Source organism: Cupressus sempervirens, chromosome 2 (assembly GCF_028749045.1).
Source record: "Cupressus sempervirens isolate cs-2001-9-10 chromosome 2, ASM2874904v1, whole genome shotgun sequence".
Taxonomy (NCBI): Eukaryota; Viridiplantae; Streptophyta; class Pinopsida; order Cupressales; family Cupressaceae; genus Cupressus; species Cupressus sempervirens.
In genome coordinates, this window is record NC_143119.1 from 595,318,199 (window position 1) to 595,338,924 (window position 20,726).

Sequence of the window (20,726 nt, forward strand, 5' to 3'; positions counted from 1 at the left end):
TTCCCTACATTAAGAGATACCTTTTAGGATCATGAGTAGTGTACTTGGGCATGATGCACAACAAATCTTTTATTTGGTCATATTTTTTGTAAAATCCTAAAATTGGAAGATTTAAAGATGTAATGCAAAGCTAAGTTGGGAGCTTCCTCCTAAAGCAGCTTATTTCATTGACATTAGTTGTCAAGCAGTGAGTTTTTCTTCAATCAAGAATCGCCTACTATAGGTAGATTTAATGGAAGGACTGTGCTTAAAAGGGAATTGTAAGTTGTCAACCATTTCGTGCTTAACCTATGCACATTATTTTTAAATGTGTTATATCCTCAAGCACCTTCTAGAATATCACATGAAGGGGAAGCTTGAATTAAGGAGAAGATATACCTATTTGCAAGATGATGGTATCCTACACTATCTAGTGAAGGAAAGTTATATGTGGCATGAATTTTCCTTCTGCAGATTTTGAGCATTAAGCTTCAAAAAGGAAGAATATGTTGATTGTGTTGCTCTTCTTCCAGACATAGCGGAGGCTTGGGTGGTTGGGAATTTCTTCCTTGCCCTAGACTTTGATATTATATGGCTTCTCTCTCTTGGTTTGTAAGTTTTTTGTATTGTCTAGTTCATAAAGGCAGTATTTGGAAGACTTTCTTTCTTTGGTTTCTATTTGATATGCTCAATGGGCTTCAAGTCCTTACTGTTAGTGGTTTTGTTGTTTTTCTCATGTTATATTACTCGTTTTCTATTTCACTCATCTTTTCAAAGGATCATACCTATGAAATCCCTCCATAAATTATCAACAAATAAAATTGTTAATTACCGAAATTATGTCCCAAGATGCAGTATTCTAGTTATTTCAAGTGTTAAGAAAACCACGACCTTAATAAAATGGTGACCTACAGCTTTTTTTTTTGGTTGGTATGACTACTAAATATATTGTTATTTTGTTATACCATGTATTATAGAAAAGAAGGATAAAATTCAAACAGATAAAAGTCCGAAATAAAAGCTTCTCCAAATACTTGGCAGCACTGCTTGGAAACAGTTCTAAAATGCTAGAAGGGTTACTAGTAGTCCAGAGTAACCTTTTCTAGAAGTTTTATTATATCAACTTTAACCTACATGTACACACATACATATATACATGTGTGTAAATTACTGGTGTAGAAATGTGTGCCATGCACATAACTTTTCTAACTTCACAAAGAACACCTTATCAGACAAGCTAAAGAATTAAATTGACAATTGAATAGCCTCGTCAATTTTAAATCTAAAACTATAATTCATTATATTCATAACCAAAATCAATCGAACATGTTTTAAGTGAGGAAGTCACATATACTCAGTAAGCAATGTATAAGAGAGGAGCATGGTATATGACAATCATACTTAGAATAGGCCACAAAGCTAATTCAATCAACAACAAAGCATATTAACAGTTTTGTTGTCTAGCTTGACGTTTCTACTTTCTACTCTTTTGGTGACATGGATTATTGCCTCCAAGTACACAGTCCTTTGTATAATACCACATTTGTCCCAGATTAAGAAAACCCATTGCTTTAAGCCACACGAGAATTGTTTTTTTTTTCAGAAATGTCAAAAACTTAAGCAATAGACATGCCTATCAGTCACCATCAGGCATGCATTATTACAGTTGGCTTACATGACGAGAATCGTTCAGGAAAAGACAACCAAATATATCATTGAAAAACTCGCTACCTTTTATAATTTCACCACTTCCTACAACTGCTTTGACATCATACTTGCATGCTCTAGTGCAATCCGGACAATATGTCACCTGTATTTCATTAAAACATTCAGAGACAGCTACATTCAATTCTATAATTTTAGCAATTGCACAAGAAAAACTAGCGTGGCACCAACTGACGCAGCAGAAATTCGAATGGGAAATTCAAAAACTTAATATTGTCTTTCTAACAATAAAATGATCACGCATTCAGTTTTTTTTTAAACTGAAACATGGATATAATGTTTTTACTTAAGTCATGCAATTGAGGAACTTAGAGGATTAGTAAAAGGAAGTCAAGATCTGAGAATAAAATTAACAGCAACCAACACAGGCATGACAAAGAAGGTGCTATGTCTAAACCGTTGGAAATAAGAAAAAGTCAAAAAGCAATTTGCTTGAATAAGATTCAAAGAAACAGAAAATCTTGAATCAAGTGAAAACTTCTGGGTTCTCCTCTTGTCCCACATACAAACTGATATAGCCCTGTTGAAATCATGGTTAGCACTGGCTGTAGCAGATCCTAGAGTAGCAACAAGATCCTCAATTTCCCTGTCAGAAAAATAGGCATCCATGCTGACTGAAGTTCTAGACCCCAACCTAAAAACCTGGGAATGTCTAAGGCCTTTCCAGACAACCAGCTAATCATCAAGGAGGCTCAAGAAACATTTGTAGTACATAAGCGATCCACATAAAATGACAAAGAGAGGTTCTCTCGAGAAGCCTTGATGCACAAGACTTCTGGCAATTATTTTTCATAAAATGACAAGACCCAGGAATAAGGGTGGACTGGACAGGCTGTCCAAGTCGGACAGGAGAACTGTAGTGGACCAAACAAGAAAAGACATTATGCAGTGGTAAAAGTCAGTGACAGTATAAGCCGTTAGAACTAAAACATTACAAGACAAAATAAAAGAATACAGATCCACTACTTGAACATTATGAGACTTGCAAGGAGATAAAATGTTGCAGACACGATGGGAACTAAGAGAGTAAGTAGAACATGAACGGTGCGCATGGGGTGAAAAGTGTAAGGTGGTGTAAGTGTGAATGGGAGAAAACTCAATAAATGGAAAGTAGTGTATTATAAAACTAAAATCTACAGGATTGTCAACAATGTGGAGCAACCTAGTACTAGAAGGACTTCCATGAAAAGTTATGACTCCATAATTTATACCCTAATAAACTTCTAAGCAGTCACTTGAATTTGAAGAAATTGGTCAAGTTACCAGGTTCACTGATTTGAGGCTTGGTACGCAATAGGGTGTAAATCCAGTCCAGGTCTGCTACTGATACAGTCTGCTGTTGCCCAGGGTACCGCACTTAGATGAACCTTGGTGGTGCCATGGGTACTCTAAAAGGGACCCACAACTTAAAAGATTTTAATTTCCCCCTTTATTCCGTTTTATCTCGTTTCCTCCACACAGAAAACAATTCTCACTATTTTTCTTTTTTTAAAGTTGGTTTTGAAGGTTGCTAGATTTTTCACAAAGGAAAAAGATGCAGTCCAGTCACTTGAATTTGAAGAAATTGGTCAAGTTACCAGGTTCACTGATTTGACGCTTGGTACGCAATAGGGTATAAATCCGGTCCAGGTCTGCTACTGATACAGTCTGCTGTTGCCCAGGGTACCGCACTTAGATGAACCTTGGTGGTGCCATGGGTACTCTAAAAGGGACCCACAACTTAAAAGATTTTAATTTCCCCCTTTATTCCATTTTATCTCGTTTCCTCCACACAGAAAACAATTCTCACTATTTTCTTTTTTTAAAGTTGGTTTTGAAGGTTGCTAGATTTTTCACAAAGGAAAAAGATGCACACCAAAGGCTTAGGTATTGTTGGAGAAGGAAGATTCCACCATCAAAGGTAAGTAAATATTCTTTTTTTCTTTTCAAATTGTTAAAAAAAATTAAAAATTCAACGTTTTCCTTTTTTCAAATTATAAATTTTTAGTTTTTTAAAACTTCTTATGTATAATAAGGAGCTACAACACCTTTTTAATATTTCAATAATATTTTCTATTTAAGGTTCATTATCCATACGTAATGGCTGAACATGGAAGTCCTTGTTCACTCGGCCAGGGTTAAATTGAAGAGTCTCTAGAGAATCGGTGCAGCTTTGCCACTTAGGCTATATACAACAATGATTAAGAAAATGTTTAATGCTGGGGATTTTCTCTGACGATGTAACCATTTCAACAAAGAGCATAAAATCACATACTATCAAGTGAAGCTCATTTATCCACCATACGTTAAAATAAAAAAGTGAGTCGCAGGCCAAATGACAAAGTGCTGTCAAAAGATCTAATAATGATTTATATTAAAGAACGGGCGGGTGATGTCCCCTTTCTGAAATGAGATTTAATAATGAACAAAAATAATAATATATTATTAACAACTTTTCCTCCAACCTATGCAACATTTGTCTGGTATGTATTAAGTGTTCCTCTTTGTTCTTACTGTAGATCAGTATGTCATCAAAATACACAATCACAAACTTGCCAAAGAATTTCTTCAATACCTCATTCATCAGTCTCATGAAAGTACTAGGTGCATTAATTAAACCAAAAGGCATAACCAACCGCTCATACAAACCCCCATTAGTTTTAAAAGTAGTCTTCCATTAATCCCCTTCTCTAATTCTAATCTGATAATATCCACTCTTCAAAATCAATTTTGGTAAAGTATTTTGCTCCACTAAAACAATCCATAATGTCATCCATCCTAAGCAAAGGAAACCTATACTTCACTGTTATTCTATTTATAGCTCTGGAATCAACGCACATTCTCCATTCGCCATTCTTCTTAGGTGCCAATATTGTAGGTACTACACAAGGACTCACACTTTCTCTAATCAAACCCTTCTAAAGCAATTTTTGCACTTGCTTATTCAATTCTTCATTCTCTGCAAGTGTTAGCCTATGCATTGCTTTATTAGACAAACTAGCTCCAAGTATTAAATCCACACAGTGACTAATACTTCTTACAAGAGGTAAACCATCAGGTACATTATCTCAAATAATATCTTGAAATTCTGTTAACAAGGATCTAATCTCAGGTGCATGCTCAAGTTCATCTTGTTTTTCAGTCTTTCTAGTGATCAAAGCAAAACAAACATTTTGTTTCTTTGTATCCTTAACAAACTAATTCCCTTCAACCAAACAAACTTTAACTGCGGTACAATGATTCTCTTCAAGTTTTTCTATCAAATGTAACAAGACTTGTTTCTTTCCATTAGCCCACATAGTATATTGATTTAATATACCATCATGTAAAGCTTGTCTATCATACTGCCAAGGTCTTCCCAAAAGAATATGGCCACAATCCATAAGCATAATATCACACAATGCTTTATCATAGTAATTCCTGTTAAATCTGTAACTCTGGTAATCATGACTGATCTGAACTACAAATCGTACAAATCCTGTAATGCATGAATATCCTTAATCAGATTTGCCTCTTTAATAACCTTATATGATTAACCTTATCGATGGCCTCCTTAGGAGCATGTAATAATGTTCTTTTGCATGATTGTTGTTAGTATAATTACTAACTACTTATGTTTTCTAGGAGACACCAATCATGGAATATAATCAATAGTTTATGCATAATGGCCGACCTAGAAAAAGACGTCCTTTGAAAGGACATGCTTCTTGGGTGCAATATAAGTATGAGGTAAGAATTAGGTTAGAGAACACACAATACACAATCAAGTCTGCTCCTCTACATTACTGCCTTATGTGATTTATTGTAGGGATAAGAACATTTCCAAAATAGTTATTATACTATTTAGTAACACTTCATACAAGTCTGATATATATAAGATCATCTTCAGCAAGTAGATAAAGGCATTGTAAAGTTTGGTTGTTCACAATTTGCAGAAACTTTACATGGTATCAGAGCTCTGGTAGTCAAACCTGGGCTCTGCAAATTGACAATCAGATTTAAAATATCTAGCAACTCCTTCTGCCTTCAATGGCTAGCACAATCAGACTCGAAGATAGGTTTGATGAAAAAGAACACTTCATTGCTTGGAAATTCAAAATTATGATGATTCTTGAAGATAATGATGTAATACAGCTTGCTGATAAAAAATCCAAGCAACCTGATGTTGATCCTCAAAAAACTATCTAAAGTAAAGGAAACAAAAAAGCCATGCAAATCATATTAGATGTTGTTAAAAATGAAATAGTACTTATGCTAATGAAACATCATACAACATTTAATATGATGAGTGCATTATTAAATACATATGAGGTTAACAATGCAATTAAAACCCTTGCAGTAAAAAGGCAACTAAATCATATAAAAATAAAGAAGGGAGAATCTATAAATTCATAGTTCCTAAGGGTGGCTAGTCTAAGAGATGAACTTGCAAGTATAGGGACCATAATTGAAGACAAAGAGCTAACACTTATGGCTATAGATGGGTTGTCGGATTCATGGGAAACATTCTCACAAGGAGTAAGTGATAGAGACAATCTTCCAGACTTCAATAGACTTAAAGGAGATTGCCTTCAAGAAGAATCTAGGAAATTTAAGAAAGGAGGAAAATTGAAAACTGTAGATGAAGAACTTCATGCTCTCAACACAAATTCCTATAAAGGTAAGAAGAAGCACTTCAAGAAGAAGAAGAGTAATCATAGAAATGACAAACCTAAGAAAGATTTATCCAAAATAAAAAGCTTCAAATGTGAAAATTTGGACACTATAGATCTAATTGCCATAAGAATACAAAGCAGCAAGTAAACTGTACAAAAAAAATGTATTGTATTCTGCACTATCAAATGAAGTATCAAGCACAGCATGGGTAATTGATAGCAGATCATCTCGACACATTACAGGATACAAAGAAGAACTAGACTCAATATCAGAAGAAGTTAATGGCGAAGTTACCATAGGTGATAATTCCACTCATTCAGTTAAAGGAATTGGGAGTTGCACCTTCTCTCCATCTCAAAAGAGTACTCTACGTACCAAGAATAAAGAAGAATATAATCTCTGTTACAGCACTTGAAGATGATAGACATAATGTTGCATTCATGGACGGTAAAGTGATGAACTGGTCTAAGAACTCTTCATTTAAGAAATCAAAGTCGATTGGTCAAAGAAAGGGATACTTGTATGAATTAAACATAGAATCTATTCAAGCCCTAATTCATGAAGCTGTTGATATAAACAAAATGTGGCATAGAAGGTTAGGACATCTAAACTTCAAAGCCTTATTAACTATGGAGAAGATGATTACCAATTTACCTATGTTGAATAAAAGGCATTCAAGCATATGCAAAGGATGCACTCTGGGTAAGAACACAAAAAGTCCATTTCATGATAGCACTAGAAAAACTAACAATGTTTTGGAATTAATCCACTCAGATTTATGTGGACCTATGTTTGTCCCTTGGAGGATTTTGGTACTATATAATTTTTATAGATGATTTCTCTAGGAAAAGATGGATTTACTGCTTAAAATGTAAAGAATCAAAAGAAATCCTTAAGAGATCTAAAGAATTCAAAACCTTAACTAAAAACTTATCAAGACACAAAATTAAAAATCTTAATGGAGGGGAATATAATTCGGACTTGTTTAAAGATTTTTGTAAACAAGAAGGAATTAAGAGGGAGTATATTGTTCCTTATAACCCACAACAAAACGGGGTAGCAAAAAGGAAGAATAGAACAATTATAGAACCAGCAAGAGCTATAATATTTAATCAAAATTTAGATATTATCTTTGGGCAGAAGCCTCTTGTATTGTTTTCTATATCCAAAAGAGAAGTTCTCACTCCCACCTTAGAGATAAAACTCCTAAAGAAGTCATTTCTAAGGTTAAACCAAATATAAGCCATCCTAGGATATTTGGGTGCCCTATGTACATTCATGTTCCAAAAGAAAAGACAACTAAGTTAGAACCCTCCAGGAGTAAAAGTATTTTTGTCGAGTATAGTGTAACATCTAAGGCATATAGAATTTTCATACCTGGTCAAAAAAACATTGAACTTAGTAGAGATGTAACATTTGAAGAAGATTTAGCATTCAAAAGAGCCCATAGTTCTTAAGATCCTACATATATACCTAGTCTTAAAAAAATCATAAATCTGAATTTCAAAGGGAGAACATTGAAGAAATTCAAAATAAAATTCAAAATCTTAATCTTGAGGAAACTCTAAATCCTAAGAAATGACCACTTTGGGCTATTAAGACTGTAGAGGAAGCACAAGACTTCACTACACCATCTGGAACATTTAGAGAAAGCAAAAGACCCAAAAGATTTTCTAGTTATGCAGCAAACATGAGTGATTTATCTAAATCATAACCAACCAATGTTTCAGATGCTATTAAACATACAGCTTGGAAGGATACTATGACAGAGGAATACCAATCCACTATTAAGAATGATGTTTGGGAAATTGTTCCAAGGCCTGAAAGAAAATTTGTTGTTTCTTTTAAGTGGATATTTAAAATCAAGCATGTTGTTGATAGTAGCATTGAAAAATATAAAGCCAAATTTGTAGCCAGTGGATTCTCTCAGAAGGAGGGAATTGATTATGAAGAAACTTTTGCTCCAGTTGCCAAATACACCTCTGTAACGATGGTCCTAGCTATTGCAGCATCGAATGGATGGAAAGTGCATCAAATGGGTGTAAAAACAACATTTTTGAATGGAAAGATTACAAAAGAGGTATATTTGGAACACCTTAAAGGATTTGAAACTCATAACCGTAAAGTCTTTGTTTGTAGGCTCAAGAAAGCTTTCTATCGGCATTAACAAGCTCCAAGGGCATAGTATGAAAGAATTGATAAGTATCTCTCCAATTTAGGATTCTCCAAGAATGAAGCTGATCCAAATCTCTATTATAAAAAGGATAAAGATGATATGATAATTTTGATACTATATGTTGATGATTTACTAATAACAGGTGATGATCATCTTATAGATCAATGTAAGAAAGATCTAATCAAAGAATTTGAAATGAAAGATTTTGGACTCAATTACTTCCTAGGATTGGAAGTATGGCAGAACTCTGACAACATCATACTTAATCAAGGAAAGTATACATTAGACATCTTGAAGAGATTTGGATTGTGGAACTACAGACCTATGTCTTCTCCTATGGAAACTAATCTACATAAACTTAAGGAAGCAATAGCAAAATCACCCTCCATTGATTCTACTCTTTACAGACAGATGATTGGGTCTCTTATGTACTTGGTAAATACAAGACCTGATATTTGCTATATCGTTAATGCTTTAAGTCTGTTTATGTGTGAGCTAAAGGAGATTCATCTAGTTGCAGTCAAACACATCATGGGATACTTACAAGGCACTCTTAACCTTGGGCTCAAGTATGAGAAAGTTGACGTGGACTTACATGGGTACACAGACTCAAATTGGGCTGAAAGTGTTATTGGTAGGAAAAGCACTTCAGGATGTTGTTTCAGTTTAGGTTCAGCAATGATATCATGGATATGCAGAAAGCAAACATCAGTAGCACAGAGTTCCACAGAAGCTTAAAACATTGTAGTAGCAATGGCTTCTCGAGAAGCAGTGTGGCTTAAAAAGTTACTTGTGGGATTATTTGGTCAACCCATGAATCCTACTATTATTCATTGTGATAATCAAAGCTCCATCAAGATTTCTGTAAATCCAACTTTTCATGACAGGTCCAAGTATATTGAAATTCCTTACCATTATGTAAGAGATATGGTAGACAGGAATACTACAAACTTAGAATACATTTGCATTGTAGATTAGATAGCAGATATTCTTACCAAACCTCTCTCTCAAGTGAAGATAGATCACTTCAAAAAAAGATTTGGTATGGTCGAATTATAATACATTTGTATTCTTTAATTATTAATGAAATAATTTTCAATTAAAATTATTATTGTCAAGCTATTGACTATTATAGGCTTCACCATTTGTATTCATTACCTAAGAGGTGACGACCTCTGAGATAATGAACAGTTGTATAAAAAACATTATAACAGATAACAATCTCTAAGACAATGTACTAAACAATAGAGAACTACTGTTAGATCTGGATGAGTTCAAGATCACAGTGTGATGTAGACATTTCTATGCCTATGAGTCACAACTTGGATAAAGGAAGAATTTAATCATTCTCTTGATTTTATCCTTTGTACTGGTAGATCTTAACTCAAGATCATATTGTGATATAGACCTGCTAGTACCTACGAGTCACCACTTGGATAAAGAAAGAATTTAATCATTCTCCGGATTTTATCCTCTATGTTGCATTCCATGCAATACTGTAAGTCATATCACAGGTATAGTAATATGACATAGTATCATGTCTTCAATGATACCACATGCTTAGAAGATTCCAATAGATAAAGAGTATCAATCTATGCTTATTCATCTTAATTGATGATGCTAGATATGTTATCTCTTAGTATGATTATCAAGTTAAAAGGGAGTGTTAATTTTATAACTCTAGTAATCATGACTGATCTGAACTACAGATCATACAGATCTTGTAATGCATGAATATCCTTAATCGGATTTGCCTCTTTAATAACCTTAGATGATTAACCTTATCAATGGCCTCCTCAGGAGCATTTAATAATGTTCTTTTGCATGATTGTTGTTAGCATAATTACTAACTAATTATGTTTTCTAGGGGACGCTGATCATGGAATATAATCAATAGTTTATTCATAAAGGCCAACCTAGAAAGAGACATGTCCTTTGAAAGGACATGCCTCTTGGGTGCAATATAAGTATGAGGTAAGAATAAGGTTAGAGAATACACAATACACAATAAAGTCTGCTCCTCTACATTACTGCATTATGCTATTTCCAGCAGAGCTATTATACTATTAGTAACACTTCATGCAAGTCTGATATATAAAAGATCATCTTCAACAAGTAGATAAAGGCATTGTAAAGTTTGGTTGTTCAGAATTCGCAGAAACTTTACAATTCCCAATCTTGAATTTCACAAGGCATTGTTCACTTATCAATAACTTGTGCTCATCCTTGATTCAAGCAATGTGATAAGGATTAGGGTGTTTCAAACTCTGCAACTGCAACTTAGAAACCAACTTCTCTGATGCCAAATTATCTGAACTACAATTGTCAACAATCACTTTGCAACATTTTCCTTAAATCTTACATCTAGTTTTTAAAAGACTTTTCCTCAAAACAAGTTCTTCACTCACTTGATCATTCCACAAAGTTTTTATGATCATCAGGCTTTCTCCATTTTCAGGTTCATTAGGTGTATTAATAGCTTCTTGAATTAAAGCATTTCTACTACTACTTCTTGTCTTCTTACCAAAAAATGTGCATTCAAAGACCCTATGTCCTTCTTCCCCACACTTAAAACAAGTGTCCTTAAACCAAGATCTATCTTCTCTTTTGTTAGTTCTATTATTCCTAGGGTAAGAAGAAGAATTGCCTCTAGTGTAATTATCTTTTCATCTACTAGCATTATCTCCTTTTCGTTCTGATTTGCCTTTGCCATGAGATGTATTCTTAGATTTGCTGCTCTCTCCATAAGATCTACCTCTACTTCACTGAAATCTTCCACCTCTTATCCTTTGTCTATGTTATTGTTTATTTGTCATTATTTCTTCATCTGTCAAGGCATACAAATATGCTTCTTCCACACTTTCCATTTGCACAAAACTAATTTCATCTTGAATTGAAGTCCCCAAATAGTTTAGGTACATAACAACCTTTTTAACCTCATCATCAACATGTCTAGATTTGATGTCCAACTTGTAGAGTTCCTCAATGTTATCTTTCATAGTCCTATTTTTCTGTCTCAAATTTTGCATTCTCATCAACAAATTAACTTGGTAATCAGCAGAAAAGAATTTCTTTTACAACAACTATTTTCACCCCAAGTCTTGATCTTTTCCTTACCTCTTCTTTGTCTATCAGTTTGCAAGTGTTCCCACCAAAGTGAAGCATGTCCTCTCAATTTGGTAGCTTCTATTCTCACTTTCCTATCATTAAGGGTACTTTCATAATCAAAATACTTTATCATTTCAGAGATCCCATCCAACAAAGTATATGCATCAAGCTTTCCACAATAACTAGAAGGATGAAAAAAAGGTTTGGATTTGACTCTAGTCAAAGCTCTCAATAGTCGTTTTTCATTTTGTTCCACTTCAAGTTCAGAATTAGGTAAATTGCTTCTTCCTCATCATTAATATCATCAAGATGTACTCCTCTACTTTCAGCTATCTCAACAACTTCAAGCCTAGCTGTAATTTGTCTCAACATGTCCATTATGGCATTATCTACATTTCCTCTACCTCGAACCATTTTTATAACAACAAGAATCTTAACCCTCAACAAGTTATAAATCAAAACTAAGTTTGTCAACCTACAACCAATCCAAATAGGGTTCTTCACGATCCCAAGACTCCACAAGGAAAGAAACCTTCACTATGATACCACCTAACGCAAGGGATGATGGGTAAATGGACCAAAGGAAGCATTCACCAACCACCTTGCTAGAGTTGTGCATGGAAGCCAACGCAACTATGGAAGAAATCAATAGTTTATATTGATTCAAATGCAAATATGTTGAGACAACTTCATTACAATGTGTCAAGCATAAGGCCTGCTTGGTTGTAGCCATATACAATCGAATTACAAATAGCAAGCTTGGAAGCTTGGACTTATAGAGCCAAAATTATGTTATCTTTCTTCTACTTACTTGATCACTACTTATTCTAATCCTCGATCTCCAATATATAGCCATCAAGACCACAAGTCATCCTGACAGATACAATTATTACAAAATATACATCCTGCCGCAAAGGAGAAATCAACGATCATACAATTAAGCCAACTAACATCTGCGGGAACAAAGATAGGTCCACACACAATCCAAGAAGAAATCCCCAAGGCCGCAGAAAGCCTTGAAATCACAAAAACCTCGCAGAAGCAAATAACCACACATTACTCAACAAGCTAGGAAGTGAGCATGTCTCGAGCAAAGAGAAGGATAACTCTTCAACAATATGAAATGTAGTTCCGCAAGCATAGAGAAAATGATCCATGATAGGTCCACATCAAATAACCAACTCCACAGAAAGAAATAACACCGACAGCAAGGGCTGCCCCAAGAACAGCAAACTGGAACAGAAAACTAGAAATATTTTTGGTTGATGCAAGATTGCCAAACAACCCAAGATACTCCTACATCAGATGTTGTCTTCACATTCAATATTTTTACAGTCTCAACTGAATCATTTTTTACTACCACTATCAACAATAAAATGCAAAGTCTTTCCTCCTACCCACATCTGTGAATGGAATAATCTCTCTTCATCATCATGCGTGAATACCTTTGCAGTAGCCACTGTGGCATATGGGTCAACCACAATGATTTGTTCATCTTCCTTTTGTTTGCAAGATTTTGTCACCTCAGGTTTAATAGGTTCTTCATGGGTTTCCATCATTAAGTTCTTTATAGTTCTGCAATCCTTAGTGTTATGAGAGAGAATTTTATGGACTTCACACCACATACCTGATTCTTACCCTACTTTCTTCTCACCCCACATCTTCTTTGTTGGTGAATTTTGGGGGCATTTCTTTGGATATTGTTTTCCTATAGGCGTACTACTTTCACCTTTCCATTTGTTCTTCATCCACACATTGTAGTAGATGTAGAAAACGAAACTAGATTTGTTCACGCATAAGCCACTTTCCCTAATGAACACACTATGTTGCTTTTCCCACATGGTAGAAATAGAGACTCAAGAATGAATAATGGTGTTGATCTTTTTGTATAATAGAAAATAGTGAGCAATGCTAGGAATGTAGATCACTTACCAAGGATCCTCTTATGCATTATCATACAAACCCACCCCTAAACATATTTGATTAACACAGCTCAAAAAGGATAAAGGGGTGTTAATGCTAGATCTACATAAAAGGGGGATTTCAATATTCCTTGTTGAATAAAATGTGATTATGTGATATGATTGATATGTAAATGATTCAAGCAATAATTTGATATGTAGAATTAAGTTAAAGAGGCAAATAGAAGGAATGAACTCACCTTGAAAACAAGAGAACGAAGATTGACCTTCATATCTGATTTTGACTATCACAAAGATGTCAAAATTGGGTAAGATTTTGGATCTAGAACTTTGATGCCTATAATTTTTGTCTATGAAAATCTTAGACCCAAAGAATAATCATAACCTAGTCAACCTAGTCTTGTACAATGTTCCAAGATTTTGAGTTCGTCCTTTGAACTTTGAATCTAATGAAACTTTTAGAGGGTCTGCAACTGATTTTGAGACTCCTGAATTTGGATATGAAACTTTTGTCACTGTTCTTGCACATTGAAAAGAAGGGGAGTATATTGTCGAAAGGGGTTTGCCTTGCTCAAACCCTTGTTTAGAAATTAACCTTGAAATTAAATTGAAATTGCACAACGAAGATGAAATCACCTTATAGCTCAATAATGTAGTCCCTCTTTGGAGATGATAAAAACTATTTAAGCAATAGCCTGGATTTCTAAAAAATCCAATAGGAAATTTTAAACCAAACCCTTGAACAATGGATATCATAGTTTTTACATCCATTTGATGGATTTTCCAACCTTTAATTATTGTGATGGCTATTACAGCTCTAACAGAAGTGTACCTAGCAACTAGTGCAAAGGTTTCTTCAAAATCAATTCCTTCCTTTTGAAAAAAACCTCTAGCCACAAAATCAGCTTTATGTTTTTTAATGCTGCCATATGCAACATACTTAACTTTGAAGAGCCATTTTGAAGACAACAAATTTTTCCTTAGGTCTCGGAACTATGTCCCAAACATCATTTTTTAGTATAGACTAGTATTCTTCCACTATGGCGTCTTTCCAAGCTTGATATTTAAATGCTTCAAAAGTACTAGAAGGTTCAAGATTCAAGCTCTCACACAAAAAAAACATTATATGTCAATTTTCTAGGTCTCTTGCTTTCTCGGAAGGTTCCTGAAGGGGCTGCGAATCCATTTCCTTCCTATATTATTTTCCTTGCCCAAAGTGGCCTTTTAGAGTGATCAAGACTCTCTTCTTAAGTCTCTGGAAGGATTTCAATTTCAGTTGAAGTCTCTCTAGGGAACTCCCTCTGAATCTCAGGAGCAGGAGTCTCTTCTATAGATACATCAAATGTATCTAGTTCATCAGAGGTTTTGGCGGTATTGGCTCTTCTGAAAGCAATGTCTTCCTCAAAGATGACATCTTTGCTTAATTCCATTCGTTTCAGTCTAGGTATGCAGACTCTGTACCCTTTTACTGTTTCACTAAAACCAACGAGAATACCCTTTCTTCCAGAAGGTTCTAACTTAGTCCTCTTCTCCTTAGGTACATGAACATATACAGGACATCCAAATATCCATAGGTGACTAATGTCAGGTTTCTTTCCAGAAAATGCTTCTTCAAGTGTTTTATTGTCCAAATGTGAGTGGGGGCATCTATTCTAAATATAGACTGTAGTGTTGGATGCTTTTGCCCATAAGGACATACTCAAATTTTGATCAAAAATCATAGCTCAAGCAGCTTCTACAATAGTTATGTTCTTCCTTTTAGCAACCCCATTTTGTTGAGGATTGTAAGGGACTGTGAACTCCCTCTTAATCCCAGTGAATATGCAAAACTCTTTAAATATTTCAGAATATGCTCCTTCCCATTATCTGTTCTCGAAACTTTAATGTTCTTACCGGAGAAGTTCTCAGTGATAGTTTTGAATTCTTTAAACTTAGAGAGAATCTCTTTAGATTCTTTGCATTTAAGTAAGTATATCCATGTCTTCCTTGAAAAATATCAACAAATATCAAATAGTACAAGAATCCTCCTATAGACGGTATAGACATGGGCCCACATAGATCAGAATGTACTAGTTCCAACACTTCCTTAGTTTTGCTCAAACTATGAGGAAATGGCTTGTTGGTGTTTTCCCTTAAGGCACAACCTTTGCATGATTCATTGTGAATATGGTTTAACTTGGGCATTCCAATTACTACCTTCTCCATTAATGTTAGAGCACAGAAGTTGATATGACCTAGTCTTCTATGCCATATTTCATTTGAATCTGAGGTCTCATGTACAAGTGCAAGGTTTTTCTTAGCACATAGTTCATATAAAAGTCCTTGTCTTACTCCTATTGTTAGAGGCCTTCAAATGGTTGAACTTTTAGGCCATGCTAGTACTTTCCCTCCCATGAATGCGATTCTAAAACCATCATCTTCAAGTGCAAATATAGATATTAAATTCCTCTTAATACCTAGTACATAAAGAACTCCAGAAAGTTGAATAGAATTTTCAGATTTCAATTTTATGGTATAGGTTCCAATTCCTTTTACGTAGTGTGCAGAATCATCACCAATTGTAACTTCTTCATCTGTTTCTATTTGCATGCTTTCTAGGTTATTCTGATATCTAGTGATGTGTCTAGAAGACACACTGTCAACTATCCATGTATTCCTTTTGGTTGATATCTAGCAAGATAATGTTGAATAGAAGGCATATTTCTCATATTCATTGCCTTCATTTGACTTCTCAATTTTTGCAAAAGATGCTTGAAGTTTAGATCTATCGGAACAATTTATTGCATAATGTCCATATAGATCACATCTGAAGCATTGGATTTTGGACAAGTCTTTCTTCTGTTTGGATTGTCCTTTTCCATGAAAATTTATTTTCCATTTGTTGTGTTTCTTCTTTCCTTTCTTATGAGAATTTGTATTAAGAATTTGAACATCTTCATCTAGGGTTTTGTGTTTTCCCTTAATCATTAATCTCGATTCTTCTTGGACAATATGATCTTAAACAATCTAGTTTAGGTATTTTAGACCTAGCACTTATTACCTTGTACAAAGGATTCCTAGGAGTTTGGAAGTCCTCCTAATGCTATTAAGGATAATTATTGATTTTCAATTTCATAGCTAAGTGCAGATAATTGATCTCTCAAATCTGTGATTCTCATAAAGAAAGCATTTATAGTTTCTCCTTTATTCATGCTTACACTATTCATCTGCCTTTTAAGAGCAAGTTTTCTGCCTGTATTATTGATTATAAATGCATTTTCAAGAGCACGAAACATACAATATGTTGTGGTATGTTTTGTCACAATAGGTACTACATGGTTTTGAACAGCATCCACAATTATCTTCATAGCCTTTTCATTTTTCTCAATCCATTCTGATTTCTCAGTATCATCTTTAGATTCCTCTTTGTCGTCTCTTACAAATGATTCCAATTTGTTTTCTTTTAACAACATCTTTAATCGAGGTTTCCAGGACTCAAAGTTATCAGCACTTCCAAGGTGATGTTCAAATCTCATTGTGTTTGTCATCTTTGTCTAGAGAGGGAGGATGATATTTCAACTAAAATCCAATCCTTATAAGCTTAGTGTGATCTTTCCTTAGCCAAGCTCTGATACCATGTAAAGTTTATTACTTGATTTGAATTGATTGCAGAATTTCTGTTGCAGGTACAAACAATAATACCAATGTTTTGAATCGCTTCTAGAATCTGCAAATGTTAGTGCAGAAATAAAAAAAATGAAGTATATCATACTCAGAATTATCTTCGATCCTTTTGGAGTGCTTGCATTAATAGATTTTGATGCCAAGATTACATCGGGCAGATTGGATAAATTCCAATGGAAGGGGTGTGGGGATGAATGGCCATGTCACACCTGTTCATTTAACTAATACTCGTGATTACTTACTGTCATAAACACAATGATTAAATGTGTAACCAATCATTACATTTGCGGCCCAATATAAAGGATAGATCAGTCATGATCTAAACATCCAAGGAACCAAAAATAATCTCGATCATGCCTTAATGATCTCGGAACATATATATATCACATCGGTTGCAGACTGTGAAAGGTATAACAGCATGTACGTATGCATATATGCATAACAGCGTGTGCATCATGCTGTTGTGCGTATATACATAAGCATGTGTTTATCACAGTAATGTCAAAACGAAGCTACATGCATTAACAGTTATCAATAATATTTGTTTATTATGATTAAGAAAGTGATAATAACTTTTATATATATATATATATATATATATATATATATATAATCAATAAGTTACAAAACATTAACATTATTAAATCCTATTTCAATATAGGGACATCATGATCAACTTGTTTTGTGGGGTTATGCTCAAAACTTGGAGAGCTTTTGAAACTTCATGGACTATCATTACTACATGGAGAATATCAAAGGCACGTCATTAATGATCAAACAGCTAAAGATATCATAAAATTTTATTTGGTATCAATACACATTCAACCAATGTTTGAAAATAGGCCACATTTTAGTACAGCAAGCTAGACCTGAATTTCTATTCTTCAAAGGTGAGGCTATTTTGACATTTCTATAGGAGTATTTTAAATACCACTTGCGCTTACAAAAAATAATCTTTGGGTATTTCCATCAAAAAGGGAACATAACAAAATACAGCAGTTTGCTAATTTGGACAATGGGCTGACCACATGCATCCATAATTTGGCATGCTGGTAAGGTTTTTGGTTATAAAGCACGTTGGGCATAAGTATTATTTGTGCTATAGTTATCTATGCACAATGGCCATGATCAAAGAAAAGGTAACCTCTTTGTCGCAAAGCAAGTAAGAATTTTCAACTAAGTTGTGGATTCAAGTACAGGTACAGATACCCAAGTATTACCAAAAAAATAAAATTGGATATGAGTTCGGGTACATCTATACATACATACATCCATATATATTATAAATTTATCTATATGTTCAAACAACAAAGTTATAAATACAAAAAGAAGAGTAATACACATAATTTCATAATTGCCAATAAAATTATAAGTAAAATACCTCATATATAATATCATGATTTGCAAAAGTGAAAATACCTAAGTCTCAAAATCTCATTACACAATGAGAATTACAATTACAATTAACATTTAGAGTCCATTTGGTTTGTGGAAGATGACAAGAATTGGCTTTTTCATAATCTAGATTTGAAAAATTTTGCATTTGTTTCAAAATTGGCAAAATGGAATAAGAATACCAGACTTCTAATTTTGTCTCAAAATCAAGTTATCAGACTTCCCACTAGCAACTAGGAATTCAAAATTAAAACCTGGTTATGCTTTTCGAGGAGTGTAAAAAATTTATATTGGACTATTTTTTGGAGTCTGCCTTCAACTCCAAGATTACGCACAAAAATGTATCTTTCCAATCATCTTCCGAGTGAAACAAGCGGTTGAAGATCCCTAATAGATGCCCTTGCTGATCTGTTGTAATTTTTAAATTAATAAACTATATTTTCCTGTGATTTCTTTGATGGTCTTTGAGAATAGACAGAAGTTGCGGAAGGTTTTGTTTTTGTTTTGTGATTTTTGATAGTTTTCACAATAGTAATGAATAATGAACAGTAAACATGAGAGGAGACTGAAAATAAATAAGAGCATAGAGCCAAATCAGAATTGCTATGAATCGTACCAGGCAGATTTCTGATTTATAAAGCCAAATAATAAATCCAATGCAATTCCAAGGAGCTTACATCCAACAATGATGCCAAACTGCTGCAAATGGCAGCCGTAAAACTGCAATGAATCACGTCCCAGCTGAAAGAATCAATCTGTAATGCTGAAACCATAAATCTGCAACCTGAATCCACAATAAAGAATGGTGTACTCTATCCCTGATAGCAACGCACACTGTCTAAAGAATCCAATGCCAATAACTACTGAGGGCTACGTCCCAGCCAATCCAAAACCTGGGGTTTGTGTCCCAGATGAAGAATTGCTCTCTCAGAGCCAATTCACAAAAACAAGTTTTTCAATATGCAAAAGATAATAAGAAATTAGGTCTCCATCTCCTTATATCCCCTTCCAATTGTAAATTGAACCCTAAAGGGAAATTACACTTTGCCCTTTAAATAAAATATAATAAAATAACATTTTCTCAATTAAAGTCGTCCATGCTATAGAAAAAACATTACTTTATTAAAATTCCATAGCTGAAGGCACCAAAAAGTCTACAGATAGTAAAAATCATCTATAATAATTCGAGACTTTTCCAACAAGCTATAACAAATAGGTGTACCTGATCAACTAAAGCCAAAATCCCCTTATTACTCCAAAATGGTTATATTATTAACCTTATTTTAATTTATTTAATCACCAACTTAGGAAATATTTAAATATATTAAAATATTTTCCAAATGGTCCCAAAAAGGCCCAAAATGACCAATCAAACATGAATCTGACCTTGTCACCTGTCTGTGACTGATGCCGGACAAGATGGGTCAACTGGCAGTCCATCCCTAAAATCTAGGAATGCTCCTAAAAAGTAGGAGACAGCCCCAATCAACCAAAATTGAGTCCCAATGACTCCCCTACTGTGTGCACCTCTGAGAGAACTGTCACTGAACTGGGAGTTCCTCCTAAAAAATAGGAGATGCACTCTAAGTCTCCAAAACGTTCGCCGAGGTCTCCAAATGCCTCCTAGACCACTCCTAGTCAATCCTTACAAATTAGGAATCCCTCCTAAATTGTAGGAAACTGTTGTCTACTGCTCCAAACTACTTGGAAAGCTCATGCATGACTCTCAAAGCCCCTGGCTTGGTTCCCTCTATGTTCTGCTGGCCTATGGGAACCAGATAATAGACCAACCTTGCTAGAAATGTTGTCACTAAGGAAGGGGAGAAATTGGGGACATGACAGTCCTCCCTTCCCAAAGATTGCTTGTCCTCAAGCAATGTCAATCCAACTCCACAAACATTAGGCAAGTCCATACCATAACCAAGAATGATCCCAGTGTCCCAAGCCATCCTGGAAGGTTTGTAGTTCCATCTTCTAGAAACACTATCCTGCACTGCACCCAAACAAGTAGCCTCATGAAAACCCCCTGAAGGAAGAGCAATCAAATACTGTACCAACTCTGTCAACTCCTCAATGAATTGCTCTTCGAAAGAACCAAACTGGAACACTAAAGGCAGAAACTC

The 20,726-nt window shown here is 34.6% G+C and overlaps 1 protein-coding gene across 1 annotated transcript in view; it reads right to left on the reverse strand.

Annotated features, from left to right (window-relative positions):
- Positions 1-1,253: 1,253 nt before the first annotated feature.
- LOC149574807 (tubulin-tyrosine ligase) overlaps positions 1,254-20,726 on the reverse strand; it is a 118,823-nt gene continuing 99,350 nt past the window's right edge. Inside the window, exon 15 of the mRNA XM_089814632.1 lies at positions 1,254-1,789. Coding sequence (XP_089670758.1) covers positions 1,640-1,789 — 150 coding nt within the window. The 3' untranslated portion in view covers positions 1,254-1,639. The remainder of the gene's footprint in view (positions 1,790-20,726) is intronic.